This window comes from Lineus longissimus, chromosome 6, assembly GCF_910592395.1.
Source record: "Lineus longissimus chromosome 6, tnLinLong1.2, whole genome shotgun sequence".
In the NCBI taxonomy this organism is placed as follows: Eukaryota; Metazoa; Nemertea; class Pilidiophora; order Heteronemertea; family Lineidae; genus Lineus; species Lineus longissimus.
In genome coordinates, this window is record NC_088313.1 from 17,235,227 (window position 1) to 17,254,420 (window position 19,194).

General features: G+C 39.0%; 3 protein-coding genes across 4 annotated transcripts; 2 read left to right on the forward strand and 1 right to left on the reverse strand.

The window, feature by feature from the left end:
* The first annotated feature begins 5 nt into the window (after positions 1-5).
* On the forward strand, positions 6-7,373 carry LOC135489426 (pleckstrin homology domain-containing family A member 1-like). 2 transcript variants are annotated; one of them, XM_064774780.1, is made up of 12 exons: positions 6-93; positions 626-796; positions 1,056-1,112; positions 1,903-1,960; positions 2,208-2,305; positions 2,584-2,691; positions 2,983-3,108; positions 3,382-3,512; positions 3,768-3,909; positions 4,169-4,258; positions 4,981-5,058; positions 5,798-7,373. In XM_064774780.1, the coding sequence occupies exons 2-12, from the start codon at positions 665-667 to the stop codon at positions 5,816-5,818; spliced, it is 1,041 nt and encodes a 346-aa protein (XP_064630850.1). In that variant the 5' UTR covers positions 6-93; positions 626-664; the 3' UTR covers positions 5,819-7,373. The 2 variants fall into 2 exon arrangements, with proteins under 2 accessions (XP_064630850.1, XP_064630849.1); XM_064774779.1 differs by having other exon boundaries at positions 4,981-7,373.
* An 823-nt stretch (positions 7,374-8,196) lies between these two features.
* On the reverse strand, positions 8,197-12,448 carry LOC135489205 (charged multivesicular body protein 7-like). The gene is made up of 9 exons (XM_064774438.1): positions 12,057-12,448; positions 11,526-11,703; positions 11,007-11,201; positions 10,607-10,677; positions 10,310-10,421; positions 9,914-10,033; positions 9,701-9,802; positions 9,281-9,437; positions 8,197-9,031 (listed from the first exon to the last, which is right to left on the reverse strand). The coding sequence occupies exons 1-9, from the start codon at positions 12,314-12,316 to the stop codon at positions 8,916-8,918; spliced, it is 1,311 nt and encodes a 436-aa protein (XP_064630508.1). The 5' UTR covers positions 12,317-12,448; the 3' UTR covers positions 8,197-8,915.
* A 263-nt stretch (positions 12,449-12,711) lies between these two features.
* Positions 12,712-15,881, forward strand: LOC135489078 (mannosyl-oligosaccharide glucosidase-like). The gene is made up of 2 exons (XM_064774230.1): positions 12,712-13,436; positions 13,686-15,881. The coding sequence occupies exons 1-2, from the start codon at positions 12,834-12,836 to the stop codon at positions 15,579-15,581; spliced, it is 2,499 nt and encodes an 832-aa protein (XP_064630300.1). The 5' UTR covers positions 12,712-12,833; the 3' UTR covers positions 15,582-15,881.
* The last annotated feature ends 3,313 nt before the right edge of the window (positions 15,882-19,194 follow it).

Consider the following 19,194-nt stretch of genomic DNA (forward strand, 5'->3'; position numbering starts at 1 on the left):
CACGTGACTTAGTAGTACCAACAACAACTACTAAAAATATTCTGAAAGTTCCGAAGAGTAAACCTGTCATATAAAAGTTATTTATAATAATAAGTAAGTATGAAAGTGATTTTTTATTGATTCATAAGGCAACACTGTTCATCTTTGCAAGTACATCTAGGGTGTAGGGCATGAAACACGGCAGAAAACAGTGACTAGAAATTACCAGGAAGTTGAGACCTATACAGTAATAGTACTAATACACTACAGTGTATACATAACAATACAATGTACATGTACAGTAAACACACAGTGTGACACAGAATGCATGTTGTAGGCCTAGGTACAGTGTCGTCACCACACCCTCCGACATCAGATGGCATAATAATGATGATGATCTTAGACTTTTGGGCTTGGCACAGCAAACTTCACCACCTCAAATTTGTCACTTTTGTGCTTATGGTACTGGTGGTGGTACCGGCGCCAGTGGGGGGGGGGGGGGGGGGGGTGCTGAACAGTTATAATGCCAATGACCAATTTCAACCGGACGTAAGCCTGTTTACTCACAATTTCCTATCCAAACCTGAATTATATCCTCAGTTCGCCAAAATGTATAACTCGACCCTTTGGTCCTTTAATATTTCAGGGTGTCCTCCATTATGGGAGTAGTGAGTATGGGGTAAAGATGCCAGACCAGTCAATAAGTGTCTCCCCCTCCGGCTACCTGACAGTAGAGGAGGGGAAGGTTTTCCAGGAGCGGTTTTGCTGCATTGATACCAAGGCAAAGAGTATGAACATATACACTGATGATCCAATGGTAAGGACTGTTCAGATTAATCCATCTTGTATTTCTGGGAAGGAAATCTGCTGATGGTTGTCAATTATAATGCGCCTGGCCATTATTGTTAGATGGGTAAGATTTGGATTTGGGTAAGATTTGTTGCAATTGCCTTCCGAAAATTGTAAAAATAAAACAGTTGTGTACATAGAGGATAGGATCTAAATCAGTATTATATTTTCTCATGTGATATTAGTACATGTACTCAAAATAATTACATAATTTCTTACTTTTTCAGATCAAGTCACATAAAGCAGTTTGTCTGAAGACTATTGATTTCAAACTTGTGTCCATGGTAAGAGAGAACAATATTGTGATCTTTCTAGAATTTCCAGGCAAAATGTGTTGTTAGCAATACTAATGCCATCTTAAAAGCTCCACCAATTAATCACTTAGATTGCAATGGGAATACTAAAGAAAATCTTATATTTCGTCAACAAAAGATCAAGGCTGGCATATTCAGGCAGCAAGGAACAAACTTCTTCTCAAACCTGCTTTTAGCCAACTCTAATTCTACTGCACTGTAGTGTGCCTGTATAGTGAAATAAAAATGTGTTGTTCTTGTAATGCCTGTTTAAAAAAGGGTATGTGCTATCTGTCTAATTCTGCTATTAATATCATCTATGCCATTCATCACATTTTAAAGTGGCAACACTCACATGTAGTGGAAGATAAAAGATTATCAGTAAGAAAACTGAACTTCTAGTTTTTATAATTGTTTTTTTTTTAAAGTTTTGTTTATTTTGCTTATCTGATTCTGACAGTTGACCTCACTGACAAAATATTACAAAAACATTTCATGTTCAGGGTGTTCATTAGTTTTTTCTACCAGGATTTGTTCATGAAAGTATGTCCGGGCTACTTTGTCATGTTCTCTGTACATTCGTTCACAACCGGATGCTATGCATCCTTGCTCAAAGCATGAGGCTGATGTCCTGCACCCAAGTAGGAGGCTACAGTTAGCATATATGGCACACTGCCTGCTACTTCTGAACTTCCTGGATATTGATGTCGTGTGTGGCAAACAACTCGTCACAACACCATATTGTTTGAAAATATCCTTGCAATTTGCTTTCCACTTCCAGGCACAAGCAACAGGTCAAAGACAAAGTGGTCCAAAACATAAATATGAAAATTGCTTTTGTAAGTTTTGAGATCATTCTTTGCAATTCTCCGAATTGACCAATTTGTTGGAAGTTTCCATGTAAAACTTTCAGGAAGGGGGAAATTTCCCCCCAAAATCAATTCTAATTCTAGTGCATTTACATACTCTGTCATTTGCAGCTCTTCGTTGACATAGGCTTGCAAAATTTGCTGAATAGCACAATACTAAGTCTTATCTTACTCTAGTCTTTTCTGTTCTCTCTTCAAGTATCTCACTTTTTTCCAGCAATAACTTCCCTCGGGGATGAGCATGTGTTCAAAGCCAGAAGTTCAGAAGAGATGCAAAAATGGATTGAAATAATCAACAACGAATGTAAAGTTACAGTAAGTTCCTGCATTATAATTGAAAGCTTTACACTTACAGGCCAAACCAACCGTCACTATTCAACCTATGAATCGTCAACAGGGCCAAGACAGAATAAAAGGCTGTGACATTGGCTGATACAGGAGTCTGAGATGGAGGAGGCACCCCTGAGAATGAGGTTTTTTATGGGTAATTTCCCAAACTTCCATGTAAAAGATTTTTTCAAATATGAGGGCTGCTGCTGCTGTAGGTTGGAAATTTGCATTACTGAGCTTATTACAACCCCTTGCGTTTTCAGGTGCCAAGAAGGTCTATGTCTTTGACTTCTTCTGAAGGAAAGGAGTCGGAGGAAGGTGGTTATAGTATGTCAGTAGTCGCAGGGGTGCTGCATAAAACTTTGGTTGAGGTGAGTTGGTTTTATTTGAATGTTAGGTGTGAGTAACTCCATGGTTGAGATATTGAATAGCAGATTTTTTTCTGCTCAATCGTTACAGTATTTATATGGCAAGATCAACGTGTGCACCACATGGGCAGTTAATGGATTGTTCCGGTCTTCTACAAGACTGTGTGAAAGATAATACATGTATGACAACATACACCTAGCACAGATGAAAATCAACTGTCAACATTGGTTTCCGAGTCTGATATGTTCTTTCGTATTACTATTAGTATAAGTGCAATGGTTATCTATTTTCAGGATATTGATGTTTCCAGTGACATAGACACAGATGATGATTTGATGGATTATACATGTACCCTGCAGTACAGCATCCGGCCAGCAAAAATAATCAAGTCTGGATATGCAGTTAAACAAGGATATATTGTAAGTGTACTACAGTGGAACCTCCCTTAGCAGACCCCCTCTCTATCCTCTTTTGAGGTCAATATAAGAACAAATTGACCAGATTTTGCATCCAGAAGACGTCTCAAAGTGAATGTTTTACTTGACATTTTTGTCTTGCAGGAGACAGACATAGTATTCATGGTGTTATGGATACTATTTGAGTATATACATGTAAGATAGCATTATAATGCCTTAATTAGAAAAATAGAGTGTACTCTGTTGCTGATTGTCTCGATTTTTCTTCCATTACAGATGAAAAATTGGAAAAGACGGTTTTTCATTTTGGATGATGAGGGTGTATCATATTTTGCTAATGAACAAGCAAGTAAACCCATACGAATAATACCCAGAGATAGTATTATTGAAGCAAGGCCATCGGTTGGGTAAGTTAGTGTAATTGATATTAATTTGTTCATCATCACTAAGTTGTACAGGGTTCTTTGAGTCATTTCTTTGTAATCCTACTTCAAGCTGGTTAAAATCAAATGTCTATGAACTTGTTTTTAACGATTTATGATCTTTTGAGAGTCGAGATGTCAAGTTTATAAGTCAAGCACTGGTTTTTACCTAACTAATCAGGTGAAACTTTACCATTCAGTTATAAAACTTTTTTTCTTTTTCAAATTTGCCTTTTGCAGTATTCACCCAAACAGAGATAACCTGCTTGAACTTGTGACAAAAGAACGGGTGTTCTACCTCCAAGTTGAATGGAAGGAGGATGTCACGTCTTGGATCAGTGCAATTAATAACTATGTCTATGAAAAAAAGGATTCAATAAGGGTAGGCACTGTTTATTGATTCATCCAATTGAGGATTGATTGACTTTGTTTTCAAAAATAAGTCGCGATTGATGAATTCATCTTAGTTTTTGCTGTGGGACTGCATTGTCTATCATCCGTTATTCTAAGTAGACCAAAAGGCAATACTATTTTGAGCCAGATGATAATTCCATTCAGCCAACTCAGGAGCACTTCAGGAGTGTCTTTGACACAGTTATATTGTTACATGCTGTTTAACCATCTTGACCTGGACTTTTCAGAATGCTGAAGTTCAGACAACAGATTCGTTGCCACGAAATGCTAGTCTTCCTGCTAATCTCGGCAGACAGGCTGTACAGGTGAAATCACAGGTATGGCACCTTGACTGCTAGCTGCTTGGAACTGACTGCTGATATGGATGTCTCATGGCGCTTCTAATCAAGCAAAAACCGAGATCTTTATCTCTTGACAAAACTTTACATTTTTGTTTCCTTTTGCAATTGTCAACTGCTAAATTTTTCTGCCTCATTATTTTTCGCAAAAACTGTTTGTAATGATAGAATTCAAATTTTCAGAAATTTATTTTGGTGGATGGAGAAATTTCTTTCAGTTTTTCTCTTTACCAATTTACTTTTTTTGGAAATAAAGGTCATTCACAACATCTGTGGAAAAAACTGCCTGTGGAAATGAGGCGGTAGCCTTGTTTTAACCTTTTTGTGTTGCATTAGTTGCATGGTTTTCACAGAAGTCGAGTTATGTTTGCACAAAGGAATTCCCCTAGACTGCACTTTGGCAATACAGTGGAACCTCCCGCAGCAGATGTCTGTAAGCAGCAAAACCTCTATCAAAGACACTGAATGTGGTCCAAAATCGGTCATTTCCATTGAATTTCGCCTCTGTAAGAAGTATGGTCCCAATAGTGTCCTTGGTAGAGAGAGGTTCTACCGTATGTTCTTCAGTCCGAGTGTTACCTATGAGACGCAACAATTAACACTTGACTTCTGTAAATTTGGCCAATGGGGTTAATGAAGCACCTGCTTAAATCTCCATGGAATCGGCTTATTTCATGGATTGCTTGCCTTCCTTATTACAGAGCACTGCGTCCCAGACCACAGATTTCCTCCGTAAGAAGCAATCGGTGAAAACCCCCTTGCCAGACAGAATTGTCCAGGTATATTATCAGACAGAGATTTTATGACATTGCAACATATTTGTGATAATCGTGTGAACTTTTTGAGTGGATCCTCTATATGTATGTTTAAGGTGCTAAATTATTACAGTGTTTCGATTGGTTGATCTATAAATTGTCTGTCTACATTATTGATACATTGTGATTACGAAATGTAGAATTTAAATTCTTTTTAACACACAATATTGCTGAGGCTCAAATTCATCATTGATAAATTTGCTTGTAACAAATTGTATTTTTATTACACCCCTTAATAGAATGTCTGTTAGTTATTTGGTAACCTTTTGACCCCCATTACTGAGAATACTAATAACCTACATGTAGCTGTGTAAATCATTAATGAGCTTGGCTTAAATTATCTCTAATCTACTGTTATTGACTTGGTATAGTTTTAAAGTACACGTAATGCTTATGTGTGTGGGGACACTTCTCTTCTTATAAAGTCATTCAGGGACTAGGTCTTACCTTAGAGCTTGGAGGAATTATACTTGTCAAGTATAATTCCTCCAAGCTTAGAGTAAGGTCTTACATGTAATTGAGACAATTTTAGCACCAAATTTCATACCACATAGATATATCTGATGAGCTATGTCCCCTCTTCAATACCAATAACTGCTTCTTTCTCCCAATTTTATCACAAATTTCCCTCCTTGAAGTGTCCTAGCATTAATATCCTCTGTTGGCACTTTAGTTTGACTCCTTGCTTTCTTTTTTTCAACAGAGTTATTCAACGTACCTGTGATGCCTGGTACTGGTTCTCACACCGGAGTACTAGTCCAGCTTAGGGTGGAGGTGCTTGTAGCTGCTTCCTGTACATGTACATATACAGTCTCCTCTGCTGGCTGACTGCGAGAGGTAGACCTTACAGCCATGTTAATCTATGCATTACATTGGGTTCACATTGCCTATTGGTGTGTTTATACTGTCTCATTGGTTGGGATTTGGGAAGGTTTATTGGAAATTTCGAAGAACTGACTCCCACCCTTGAAATTGGCATTCACTATGTTTTGAAAGAATTCTAATTGCTTTAGGATTTTAAGTTCAAGCCAAAATGATGGTGCCTTTGGTCAAACCTTGATAAGCAGCCAGGCAAGGGTGGGTAGATACTAATGAGCTATTATGCAAATGTAGTCTAATGAAAACTAGCTTTAAATGTTTAACTTTTGTGTCATACTGTAGTCGACGTGTAGAGTACAATGTATTGTAACTCCTTCTGTGTAATCATGTATTCTATCTCGAGAACTGATGTAAGAGTGCTGTATTATTTCTACTGTCTGCTGCTGTCATTACTTCTGAAGATCTCCAGTATATATAGGTGGTACAGTAATACATGTAACCGAAGTTAAACGAACAAGCCTTACATACGTATATACTTGATGTAGCCATATAAGCACGATCCTAAAGATTACTTTAGACAATCAAACAAAATATCCTTGTACCGGTAATTGTAATTGGGGACGTCTTGTGTAAGGTTACATTCCAGTTTAACTTGACAAAAGTTTGCAAGGTTATTTTGCTAGTGACATTCAGTTGCCTATGCGTGTAAATCTATGAAAATCAAAATGCTTTCAAAAATTTCATCGTTTGCGGTAAGATTGGGATCATACATTTAATTCCTAACTATGTTAAACATGTAGTTGTACACATGTAGATGTAACAAACTGCCATATTCTTTATTTACAATAATTTGTGTTGCAGTAAGTATGTATATTTAGTTCAGTTATATGCCATACATTAAATAAATGTGTTATAAATCCATATTTTTTGTATATGTAATGACCAATATGTGATTATGTCGATTAGGTGTTTCTATAAAATAGGCTCAATCATTTTCTATCATATTTATGTGTGTTCCAAAGAAGTGCTGTTAGCTTAGCTCAAAAGTATCCAAGTGTTTATAGGCAGTGTTAAAACTCATTACAGTTTTCTAACATGTACATATGGGAATAGACCCACAATCAACAAGGGGGGGGGGGCATTATGTTATTTTGTTCCGTGTCTCTCTGGTTCCAGAATTTCGGCTCAAAAACTCTTCTGTTCACTTATGTGTAAGCCAAATCATCTTTGTTTGATCAATTTTGTTCAGACATGGGCCAAATACCAAAATGGATTGGAAATATGATTCAGGAATACAAGAGAATAAAGTACATGTAGGGTCAGTGTTGTATCTTGTTTTTATAAGCTTGTCACTTCTGTTTGCTGAAAATAATCTGTTAACAAGATGTGAATGAAAAAGTCTATCGAATAATATTATGTCTTCCTGTTTTTTATAAGTGAACAATATAACATTATCAGTATTTCTGTTGTTCGGTGTTTTTTCTTTCGAAAACACGACCAAGCACGTCCGAATGGATGTGTTGGAACATGCCCTTGAAAGGGAGGAGGAATCTGCTTGGAGATCAATTGGGATAGTCAAAGTTAACTTGGTTGTGATATCTGAAGGAGCCTATTGGCTGTATTTCAGCCAGTTGAAAGACACTTACATGTACATGTACTCTTACTGCACTGCCTTAGGAGCCTCATAGCCTTGTAACTCTGCTGGTTAGCACATAATTGGCCTAGGGAGAACTGAGGATTGTATTTCTGGATGAATGGATCTAGAATCTCTGGCTTTACGACATGTTTGGCCTGTCAAGTGAGACTAAAAGCCATGGGCCCTTGTGTTGGAGAGTCTATGCCACAGCAAGTAAGAGGCCACCCTTAATAAGGGCATCACTTTTGCTCCAGAATTGGGCATCTCCAATTCATGCGAGCTTAACTTGGGGCACCTCTCTACGTCTATTCAGGACAGCATTATTTTGTCCCAAGGGCGTCTTGACAGAGAGCTTCTACTCTACACGTACTACATGTACAACTACTATTACTGCTCGGACCCAGGACCTATCACACTGTAGAGTGCCATGGCAGCTGGTAGCAGTGATGCACGCCCCAAGAAGATTTTCAGCTACATGTATCTGGATAAGTTGAGGAGTTGCGATGCTGGCCAAGCTATTGATGTTGTCTAACTCTTTTTCCTAGGTCTCCTTCGCTTCCTCCCTCCAGTGACAGCGGCTTGCAAGATGGTAACGTTTACTGCACGACTCAAAACAAAACAAACTGCAGTTTTATCATTTTTATACTTTATTTTCAACAGACTTAGTCACATGATATTATCACAAGCAACATTCAAAAATTTCTTACTGTAGTCTTGTATGTTATATCAAGAACACATCTCGGATCTGACAGTCAGTGGATGTAGGCTACGTACTCATCATGCTCATATCTCATGTACATGCAGCAACAACCTTAACCATACAACAGGAAGAACCATAATCTACTTAAACTGACGCACAACCACATGAAATTTCACAATTTGTCCCTCTACTTGTACATGTACGTACCAAAAGTTGAAACATTGTACAGAAACTATTGATGCTGATAATTTGTCCCTCTAAATGTACAGCTGAAATGATATCCACTTAAATAAGACAGACACTACTGAAACATCATATCTATTCCTCAGTAGTACATACAAAGATATTAAAGTTAAATGCATTATTACCACAGTATATGTACATGACTTTGTGGGATGCTTGTATCAAGGTTTTTAATTTGATTAGAGTCATATCATATCAGTGTGTTGTTATCCTATTACATTACAGACTATAGGCTTACAACCATGTGGTCCGTGAGGTTTTACCAAAAAAAGTTTGGCGTGACACAAGACTTGTTGTTATTGTGTGTAGTAGTCACCACCTTGCTCATTGCCAACACTCGAGTTTTATCTAGTCTCAGATTGGTTCATCTAGCGTATCTTAGCTGAACATACATTTACACATACATGTACCTCTAGTCTAGGTCTAATGCAACACAGGTGTTTTGTCAACTGGGTTATCATCCAGTGTAAATGTAGAATTGAGCGCGGAGTCGTCACTTCCATACGATGGCTCAAACTTTGGAACACTTGGGAGAAGATCTGCAAACAAGTAGAAATGAAACTAAAGTTATTGCAAATGATACCTTCTACCTGGCCAATACTGCATACACACTGTCTCCAAGGATGCCAGGGCGGACCAAAGATCCCACCCAAGATCCTACTAAGATCCCACACAGGGACCTCAGGTCCGCACAAAATGGCTACCAGTGTGGACTAAATCCTCCAAATATCACAAAGATCAGAAATTGATGATAAAGCCCAATGTTATGATATATGAGGAAATCTTACCTGGAACCTCTGGCAAGACAGGGTTTTCCTTGCCAGTGTCTGTGTCCTCCAATTCGAGGTCCTCTAGTTCCTTCTCCAGGTCACTCATCGAGATATCAAGGTTTGAAGACGGGCCCTGGGCGAGGGAGATATCGAACTCAGCTTGTTCGGCCATCAGCTGAAAATTGGATCAAGATTGAATCAATGAAATAGTATTAGGTGCCCCCTCCCCCACTTTTGCCATTGGCATCTTTATTTTCATTCCACACCCTGCCTTCTACTTTCCAGATTTTTTAATCCAAACTACCACCATGAGTATTCATTTCAGACCTATAATCTGGCTCAGCATGTTAGCAACAGTTAGACAAGAAAAGGTAAAGAGCATTTTTATTGTACTGACAAAAATATGATTGTGGCATATCTTAAGAAAGGCCTGCTTACCTCATCCAGCTCTGCCATAAGTGTATCGACTTCACCTAGAGATGCTCCATCCTTCCTCGCAGACTTCAGCGCCTCTGATCCAGCACCATAAGCATCCATTGTCTGGAGGCAGAAATATCATGGTATTCAATGGTTATGATGGTGATCATATTCATGTATAGCTCAGTGAGTGAGATTTGATCAGATTTGATTTATTTTTGAAAAGAAACTCACCATTTTGTCTGAATGTGCATTTCGGATCTGTAGTAATAAGTTCTGAATGTTAGCCAAGGCGGCCTCTCTCTTGTCTATCACAGATTGGATGGTCCTTTTTCTTCTCAGCGCTGTCTTGGCCTAAAAAGAAATCTGGATTCTTCTTCAATTCCATCACAAACAGTCAACCAGACCACCAAAACAAATATTGTTGTCTGTCCACTTTACGACTCCCATCATCAATCAATCAATCTGGCACAAGGGAGCACGTTTAGGAAAAAGATCATTGGATCATGACTTTGGACATTACCACCAACATTTGTCCATCACGGGCAAAAATCGAAACGGAAAATTGAAAACAACTCAAATAATATCCATTATACATGTATGTACACTAGATCTGCATTTGTTACTCACTGAAGCACTCTGACCCTTCTTAACAAAAGCTCTTGCTTCTTCATGGCATTTTTCACAGTCAGAATACAGAGTCTCAACTTCTTTAAGGAGATCATGCTCTCTTTGTGACAGCCTGAAATGACAAGAATGGAAATGATAAAATGATGATTTGATTACAGATAAGCACTCTCTCCTCCACATTACTGCATCACGATTTCAGGTAAATTCCTTGGTTTATGCGAGCCAAAAGAGGGACTTGACAACAAAACAAGATGTTGTAACCATATCCACCTCACATGTATCTTCTTTCCAACCTACCTTAGAATACTCTGGTCCACGTCAGTGACTGGTTTAACGCGAGACTCACTCTTGTTACAGAACTTCACAAACTGAAAAACATAAGATGAGGTACAGTACATCGACAGAGTAGTCTGAATTTGCAGAGGACAACAAGTCGTATCAATGAAATCAATCGAATTACAGGCTATGGTTGCCAGTGTTGTAGCATTTTCAAGAAATCTTTTCCAAGCTCTTGCCTTCTCACTCTGTTGGTAATCTGTTTTAAAAAACATCTGTCACATCTTTCTTAATAAGTACTTCACAATACTTTTAATCCTTTAAATATTCATGAAATATCTGACATTGACAATATCGTCAATACTTTAACATATTCATAGTCTTTAGTTTAAATGCCAATATTACACAACAGTACACATACCTTCTCTTTTGTCTGGGTCTCTATCAAAACTATTTTTCCATCTACTTTTAGCTGAGTCAGCACCAACATAAAAGTACGTTCATCTGTGCAAATTTCTCTGCATTGTTGTCGCAAAGCATTTAAACAAACAACGTCATGTAGCGTCTTGCTTCCTGTCAAACGATGGTGATGATCCAAAACATGCTTGGCTTTCTCCTGAATATCAATAATGATAAGGGTTAAAATTAGATCGCATCATCAGGCTTTCACATTTGAAAACTGTGGAAGAGCGGTGTTTCACTCCGGAGTTGGCTTTGGAGAGCTGAATTGCTTTCCATCAAGCAAAATTTGAAGAAAAAGCTCCTATCATCAGCTCTCCAAAAGATGGCTTAAGGGGAGTGATGGGGCTGGATGGAGTGCAATCACTTCTACATGCCCTTTTGTTTAGCTCTGCACCACCACTACCCTGAGAAGTCCCACTTTTCTGAAATGTAATCAGTAATTTGAAACATCACACTGGCAAACAATCTCGAAACTTGCCTTGATTATGTCAACAAAGACATATTCTCCATCTAGTTCTGGTTCCTTCCTATAAGATCCTATCGCAGTACTGAATGCCCAAGAGACTGGCTTCTTCACAAGCATTCCAAATCCCCAAGACACCCATCCCATATTGGCATTTGATTCATAATCGCTCAGCTTCATAATCGTTCCAGCTCTGAAATAGAAAGGTAAGAAATGGAATGATACTTATCAATAAATGTAGGAACAGGTTTAATCTTCTTTGTTGTATGAGATCACTGTTAAAACCATGTTGTTAACAAATATGATTATACCAGTACAACAAGCCCTCCATCAAACATTGCCTTAGATTCTGCATAAACTGTACGTCCCCAAGCTCGCCCTGCTCAAGTGGATGCACTAGGAGTATCAACATGTACAACAATTCTGCCATGTGCCTGTAAACAACTACAAGTCCCTTTGTTGATGCACCCTGGTGTTTGGGACATCCACAGCGACTAAGGGCGAGTTTGTGGGCAATGTCAGATATACTGTCAAATCTATATTTACCTCAGCATTTCATTGAGAACTTTGTTCAAACATGTTGGAGATTTCCCATTTCTCTTGAATCTGTGTGGAAATTGTTTGACGTCTATCACGGCTTGATTACTGTATTTGAGTTCCCATTCTATCATATCGGTCCAGAATTTCATTTTGGCATCCCAAGAAACCGGATTGATTTCTCGATTTTCTCGAAATGGAGAAAATAAAACTGTCATTTTGTCATCATTTCCCCAGTCATCAGGGAGGTATGGGCGATATTCTTCCATATCTTCTGGCTCTAAAGACACACTACCAAAGAAATAACACTGTTGGAAGATGTGTCAACGCGTTTTGGGTGTGTTGGGAGTAATTTGCAAAAGAGTCCACTTCATTGAATTTCACTTCATTTGTAAACAACAGTCTTGCATGTAACAGATGTAAAATGTGCATGGAAATGCACGGAAAATGCACGTTCATTTTGAGTAGTTGCGCGAGAACTATAGTGCTGAAATTCTTTCTCCTTTAATGCAATGTTTTAAAATATATTCTTTTTTATTTACCGTACAAAAACAAATATTACCATGGAATTATCTTGTATATTAAATTTATCAAGATTTTGATAAGAAAGGAACATCGTAAAAAGTTGGCAACTGGGCTACCAGAACGCAGTCGTATTTCCGTTTTCTTCGACACGGCCTCTTCTCTTCCTAACTTTTCACAGATTTTTGCGAGTTTTCTACCCAAAAACAAATATTCAATAACTGCTTTTGTGAAGTCAAACTATTGCACTTTCGTTGTCTAACAATGCCAAAGGAAAATGTGCGTAAAAGAACGAAACAGGACGCCAAACAAGGGCCAAAGCTGGAGGGCCAGGACCCCCGCCCCCAAAACAAAAGATCGAAAACCAAGTTTGTTGATTCAACGCCTTATTTGCTGGAAGGAAAGTTGGACTGGCTTGGTTATCTGATTGTTATCACTGTCCTTACAACTGTTGCTTCCGGTGTGACGTTTTTCTGGTATCGAGAGCGAATGAGGGAAGCTGTCAGATCTCCACTTGGAGCTCCAAAAGTGATTGGCGATGGTGCATCCCTTCCAGCGTCAAGTCCGGACAGATTCTGGGGGACTTACCGCCCACAGCTTTACTTCGGCCTGAAAACCAGAAGTCCACAGTCACCACTTTTTGGCTTGATGTGGTTTACCCAAGTTGGAACAAACCAAATGCCACGAATTCGCCATTGGTGTGATCATGGTGATGGGCTCCGATACGGATGGATGGCTCATGATGGCGTGAATTTTGGCTGGCAGGATATTATTGATGATGGATATGTAATAACGACATACTTTGCCAAACAACCTGGTGGACAGCATGGTGGAGACTGGACGGCAAAGGTGTTAGTGCGTCCTTGGGTAAGTAACTTAAACAGACTTACACTACAGAGGTCAAGAAGAGAATGGGCAAAATGCCAAAATGCAGGGCATGGCTCTTCAGTTACAGAAGATATTGACTTGGTACTAATGGTAGGAAAAAAAATCTTGATAAGAGTTTATCAACTTGACCAATGCCAGTTTATATTGCACCATCTTAGAGTAACTTTTGGAGAAGCATCAGACAAGGAAGCATAAAGTAAAACCTAATATTTTCTGTTTTGATTTCAGGGTCAACGAAATGTCTCAATGGTGTCGTTGATGTTCTATTCATATCTAGATGGCGCTGGTATACTCTCCCCTGAGGTCAAAGGACGACACATCTCCTCTTTACAAGGCTATCATGACTCATTGGGACATTATGTGGTGAAATTTCCAAAGCCAACCAAGAACCTCAAGAAAACAAATTACCTTGTGACACACACAACTCAAGTTGATCAACTGAAAGAGGTCATAACGCGCAACATGTATGCTGAGCCGATAAAAAAAGGAAGCAATGTGCAGTATGCTGCCCTTGCTGGCAATGCTGTACCACGAGGAAAGGGAGGCCAAGAGACATTGTTTGTCAACCAAATGACAGTTACATTACCATTTGAAATGGAAGTCATATTTGAATCGGGGAGTTATACTGACAGGCCTGACACATTTTCAGGGGATGTGTTTCAAAAAGCTTTAGAGGAATATACAAGCAGTTATGATGCTAAGTTTGATGAAGTTTTCAAAATTCATGATAAGGGGTTCAATGATAATGAAATAGGCTTTGCTAAAGCTACGCTCAGTAATTTGATCGGTGGTGTTGGATATTTTTACGGGGCTTCAGATGTTCAGTCTGAGTGGAATGCGAAACCTGTGAGTTATTGGAAAACACCTTTGTACTCGGCAGTGCCTTCAAGGTCTTTCTTCCCAAGAGGGTTTCTGTGGGATGAAGGCTTCCATAATTTACTGATTAGTAAATGGAATGCATCCATCTCAAAAGATATAATCGGGCATTGGCTTGACCTGATGAATGTTGAGGGTTGGATTCCAAGGGAACAAATTCTAGGAGATGAAGCAAGGGCAAAAGTTCCAAGTGAATTTGTCGTTCAGAGAAATAAAAATGCCAATCCGCCAACATTTTTCTTACCATTACAAGAAATGGTGAGGGACATGATCAAGCGGCATAACTCTGAAGATATAGATTATTTAAAACACATATTCCCTCGATTGAAAGCATGGTTCAATTGGTACAATACAACACAGGTTGGTGCTGTTCCATCCTCCTATCGATGGAGAGGGCGGGATGCTAATTCAAAGTTTGAATTGAATCCAAAAACTCTCACTTCAGGATTAGATGATTCTCCCCGAGCGTCTCATCCAACTGATTTAGAACGTCATCTCGATCTCCGCTGTTGGATGGCATTAGCTTCAGGCATCATGGCGGATATAGCTGAATCTATTGGTGAACCGGCTAAGGAATATAGAGAAACACATAGCTTCCTGACAGATAATGATCTCCTTAATTCAATGCATTGGTCAAGCCGTGATAAACGTTACTGTGATTATGGTTTGCATTCTGACAAGGTCCTGCTTGTCAAACCTATACCGCAGATGCAAGCGGGTCAAGCACCACCCCGGGATATAGATGCCCAGAAAATAAGAAAGGTCATCCATGAGCCGGAATATAAATTTATAAATTCTTCTAGTTATATCAGCTTGTTTCCATTCCTGTTACAAATACTTAAACCAACGTCTGAAAATCTTGGCCACATTTTGACAGATCTCCGAGACCCGAATCTTCTTTGGACAAGTTATGGTTTACGATCTTTAGCTCGCAATGCCCCGTTGTATGGTAAGCATAATACGGAACATGATCCGCCATATTGGAGAGGTGCTATCTGGATAAATATGAATTTCCTTGTTGTCCGAGCTTTGCATCATTACGGGACCATCCCAGGTCCTCATCAGAGCACTGCCAAAGATCTCTACAAATCTCTCAGGGCTAACATCATCAAAAATATGTACAAACAGTATTCTCAGACTGGTTTTGTTTGGGAACAATATGATGATAAAACGGGCAAGGGTAAGGGGACACATCCATTCACCGGTTGGTCTTCTTTGGTTGTGCTGATGATGGCTGAAAAATACTAAGTCTTTTATGTATAAAGAATATTTTTCCAATTTATGCTTGTACATGTACATGTACATGTATTAGTGAAGATAGAGAACATGACTGAAGTTTTGCCCTTGATTCTATAGAAATGGTCGGGATCCGAAATTTATGCTACCTCTGCTAACATGGGTGTTTAGTCAAATGCTCTTGCACCTAGGGGTGGAAACCAGTATCATGTCTTGTAACCTTGTCCTACATGCATTGGCATCAGTTTGGGAGAAGGGTCAACAAAATATTGTTCAAATACAAAAATATTTTATTAATAAATTATGTGCTTAATTATAAATATGTTTTTTGTTGTCTGTCCACCCAGCATGTACTTGTTCATGTAATTGTCAAGACAACTAGATGGTATACAGAGTCCCATTGCTTCATCATGCTTGTGGATCTTTGTTGGTGCAGTAGACATTTTACCAACAAGAACATCACCTTTGTGCTTGAGAAGATATCAGTATTTGAGGACAGAACAATAGGAGAGTGATGGCACAGTATGTTCCCAGTCAAATATCACTATCCATGGACGGATCAAAACCAACCACATATGTGACCCGCTCTACCAAAACTAGGCGCTTGTCGCATCTGAACTTGCCAGGTTGATACGGACTTGTTGTTCATTTCCCTATTGTAGACCTTTTGTGAAATGTGACCAAATCAGTTTGTAATAGATTTCACAAAAATGAAACGGCCAGGGGCCATTGTGCTCACCGTATACATCTTTTAGTAGGCAGGATCATGCTTAGTTTAGAGGTGAATATGGTGAACACAATCAGGCATGAAGACTTTTTTTAGATGTGTATTGATGTCAAGTAATGAGACAGGGCAGTATATATAAGTTTATGATCCAACCAATAATTGTCTATGACATCAACAAGATCAATATCGTGTGATTGCTAAGAGTCCCTGCAATAAAAAATTCATCGAAAAAAAGTCATTAATAAGCAAGATATTGCACGTCCTACTTTTTCAGTTTTGACCCCCTGGTGGCCAAATCAAGAATCAGATGAGGCCAAAATTCGGTGTCAGAGATTATCTGATGTAGGGGGTTACATGTACCAACTTTCAAGTTCATAGCTTCAGCAGTTAAGAAACGTGCCATAGTTACACTCTAATGGCCAATTTACGCCATTTGACCTCTGTGACCTAGAAAAGGAGGTCAAATCCAAAAATCGTAGGACATGTGGTGTATCCTTGCTAGAAGTCCCTGCCATAAAAATTTTATCGAAAACAATTCACTCAAATAAGCAAGATATTGCACTTCTTCCTTTTTCCATTATGGCCCCCTGGTGGCCGAATAAAGAATCAGATCAGGCCAAAATTCGGCATCAAAGGTTATTTGATGTAGGGGGTTATATGCACCAAGTTTCAAGTTCATAGCTTTACTGGTTAAGAAACGTGCCATAGTTTACACTCCAACGGCCAATTTACGCCATATGACCTCTGTGACCTTGAAAAGTAGGTCAAATTGAAAACCCGTAAGACATGTGATGTATTCTTCCTAAGAGTTCCTACCATAAAAATTTTATCGAAAACAAGTCACTTATAAGCGAGATATCACACTTTAGATATCCACTTTTGGCCCCCTGGTGGCAAAGTTGAGAATCAGATCAAACTGAAATTCAGCACCAGAGGCTATGTGATATAGGGGGTTATATGTACCAAGTTTCAAGTTCATAGCTTTAGTGGTTAAGAAACGTGCCATAGTTTACACTCTAACGGCCAATTTACGCCATATGACCTCTGTGAACTTGAAAAGTAGGTCAAATTAAAAACCCGTATGATATAAGATGTATATTTGCTATGAGTACCTACAACACAAGTTTCATCGAAAACAAGTCACTAATAAGCGAGATATCACACTTTTTAGATATCAACATTTGGCCCCCTGGTGGCCAAGTTGAGAATCAGATCGGACCGAAATTCAGTGTCAGAGGTCACCGGACCTAGGGGGTGCTGTGTACAAAGTTTTAAGTTCATAGCCCTGGCGGTTAAGAAACGTGCCACTGTTTTTTAAATAGGATACGACGACGGACGACGACGACGGACGACGGACACTGCGGTATTACATAAGACTCCCCTACAGTGAGCCAAAAATCAAGAAAATGTAAGATACAAGTCAGAAAAGACAAAAGGGAAAAGATAAAAAATAATAAAATAAAAAAATATTTTTGGCCGTCCCTGACCGGGGTTTGAACTCACGACCTTTGGATTGCCACAACACGAAAAACACAAAACATGCAATTTCGGCCATATCTGTGTCTGCGTTGTGACCTCTGTGACCTCGACAAGTAGGTCAAATTATAAACCCATATGATATATGATGTATCCTTGCTATGAGTACCTACCACAAAAGTTTTATCGAAAACAAGTCATCAATAAGCGAGATATCACACTTTTTAGATATCCACATTCGACCCCCTGGTGGCCAAATTGAGAATCAGATCGGACCGATATTCAGCACAGGAGGTTATCTGATATAGGGGGTTATATGTACCAAGTTTCAAGTTCATAGCTGTGGCGGTTGAGAAACGTGCCATAGTTACGCTGAAACAGCCAATTTATGCCATTTGACCTCTGCAACCTTGAAAAGTAGGTCAAATTAAAAAATTGTACGATATATGATGTATCCTTTCTATGAGTACCCACCACGAAAGTTTTATTGAAAACAAGTTATTGATAAGCGAATTATCACACTTTTTAGGTATCCACATTCGGCCCCCTGGTGGCCAAGTTGAGAATCAGATCAGACTGAAATTCAGCACCAGAGGTTATCTGGTATAGGGGGTTATATGTATTAAGTTTCAAGTTCATAGCTGTGGAGGTTGAAAAACGTGCCATAGTTACACTGAAACAGCCAATTTACGCCATTTGACCTCTGTGACCTTGAAAAGTAGGTCAAATTAAAAACCCGTATGATATATGATGTATCCTTGCTATGAGTACCTACCACAAAAATTTTATTCCAAACAAGTCATTAATAAGCGAGATATCACACTTTTTAGATATCTACATTCGGCCCCCTGGTGGCCAAATTAAGAATCAGATCGGACCGAAATTTAGTGTCACAGGTCATCTGACCAAGGGAGTCCTGTGTACAAAGTTACAAGTTCATAGGCTTAGCGGTTAAGAAACGTGCCACTGTTTTTGAAACAGGATACGACGACGACGACGGACGACGACAGACGACGACGGACGACGGACACTGCGGTATTGTAAAGACTCCCCTACGGTGAGCCAAAAATCAAGAAAATGTAAGGTACAAGTCAGAAAAGACAAAAGTGAAAAGATAAAAAAAATAATAAAATAAAAAAAATATTTTTGGCCGTCCTTGACCGGGGTTTGAACTCACGACCTTTGGATTGCCACAACACGAAAAACACGAAACATGCAATTTCGGCCATATCTGTGTCTGCGTTGTGACCTCTGTGACCTTGACAAGTAGGTCAAATTAAAAACCCATATGATATATGATGTATCCTTGCTATGAGTACCTACCACAAAAGTTTTATCGAAAACAAGTCATCAAGCGAGATATCACACTTTTTAGATATCCACATTCGACCCCCTGGTGGCCAAATTGAGAATCAGATCGGA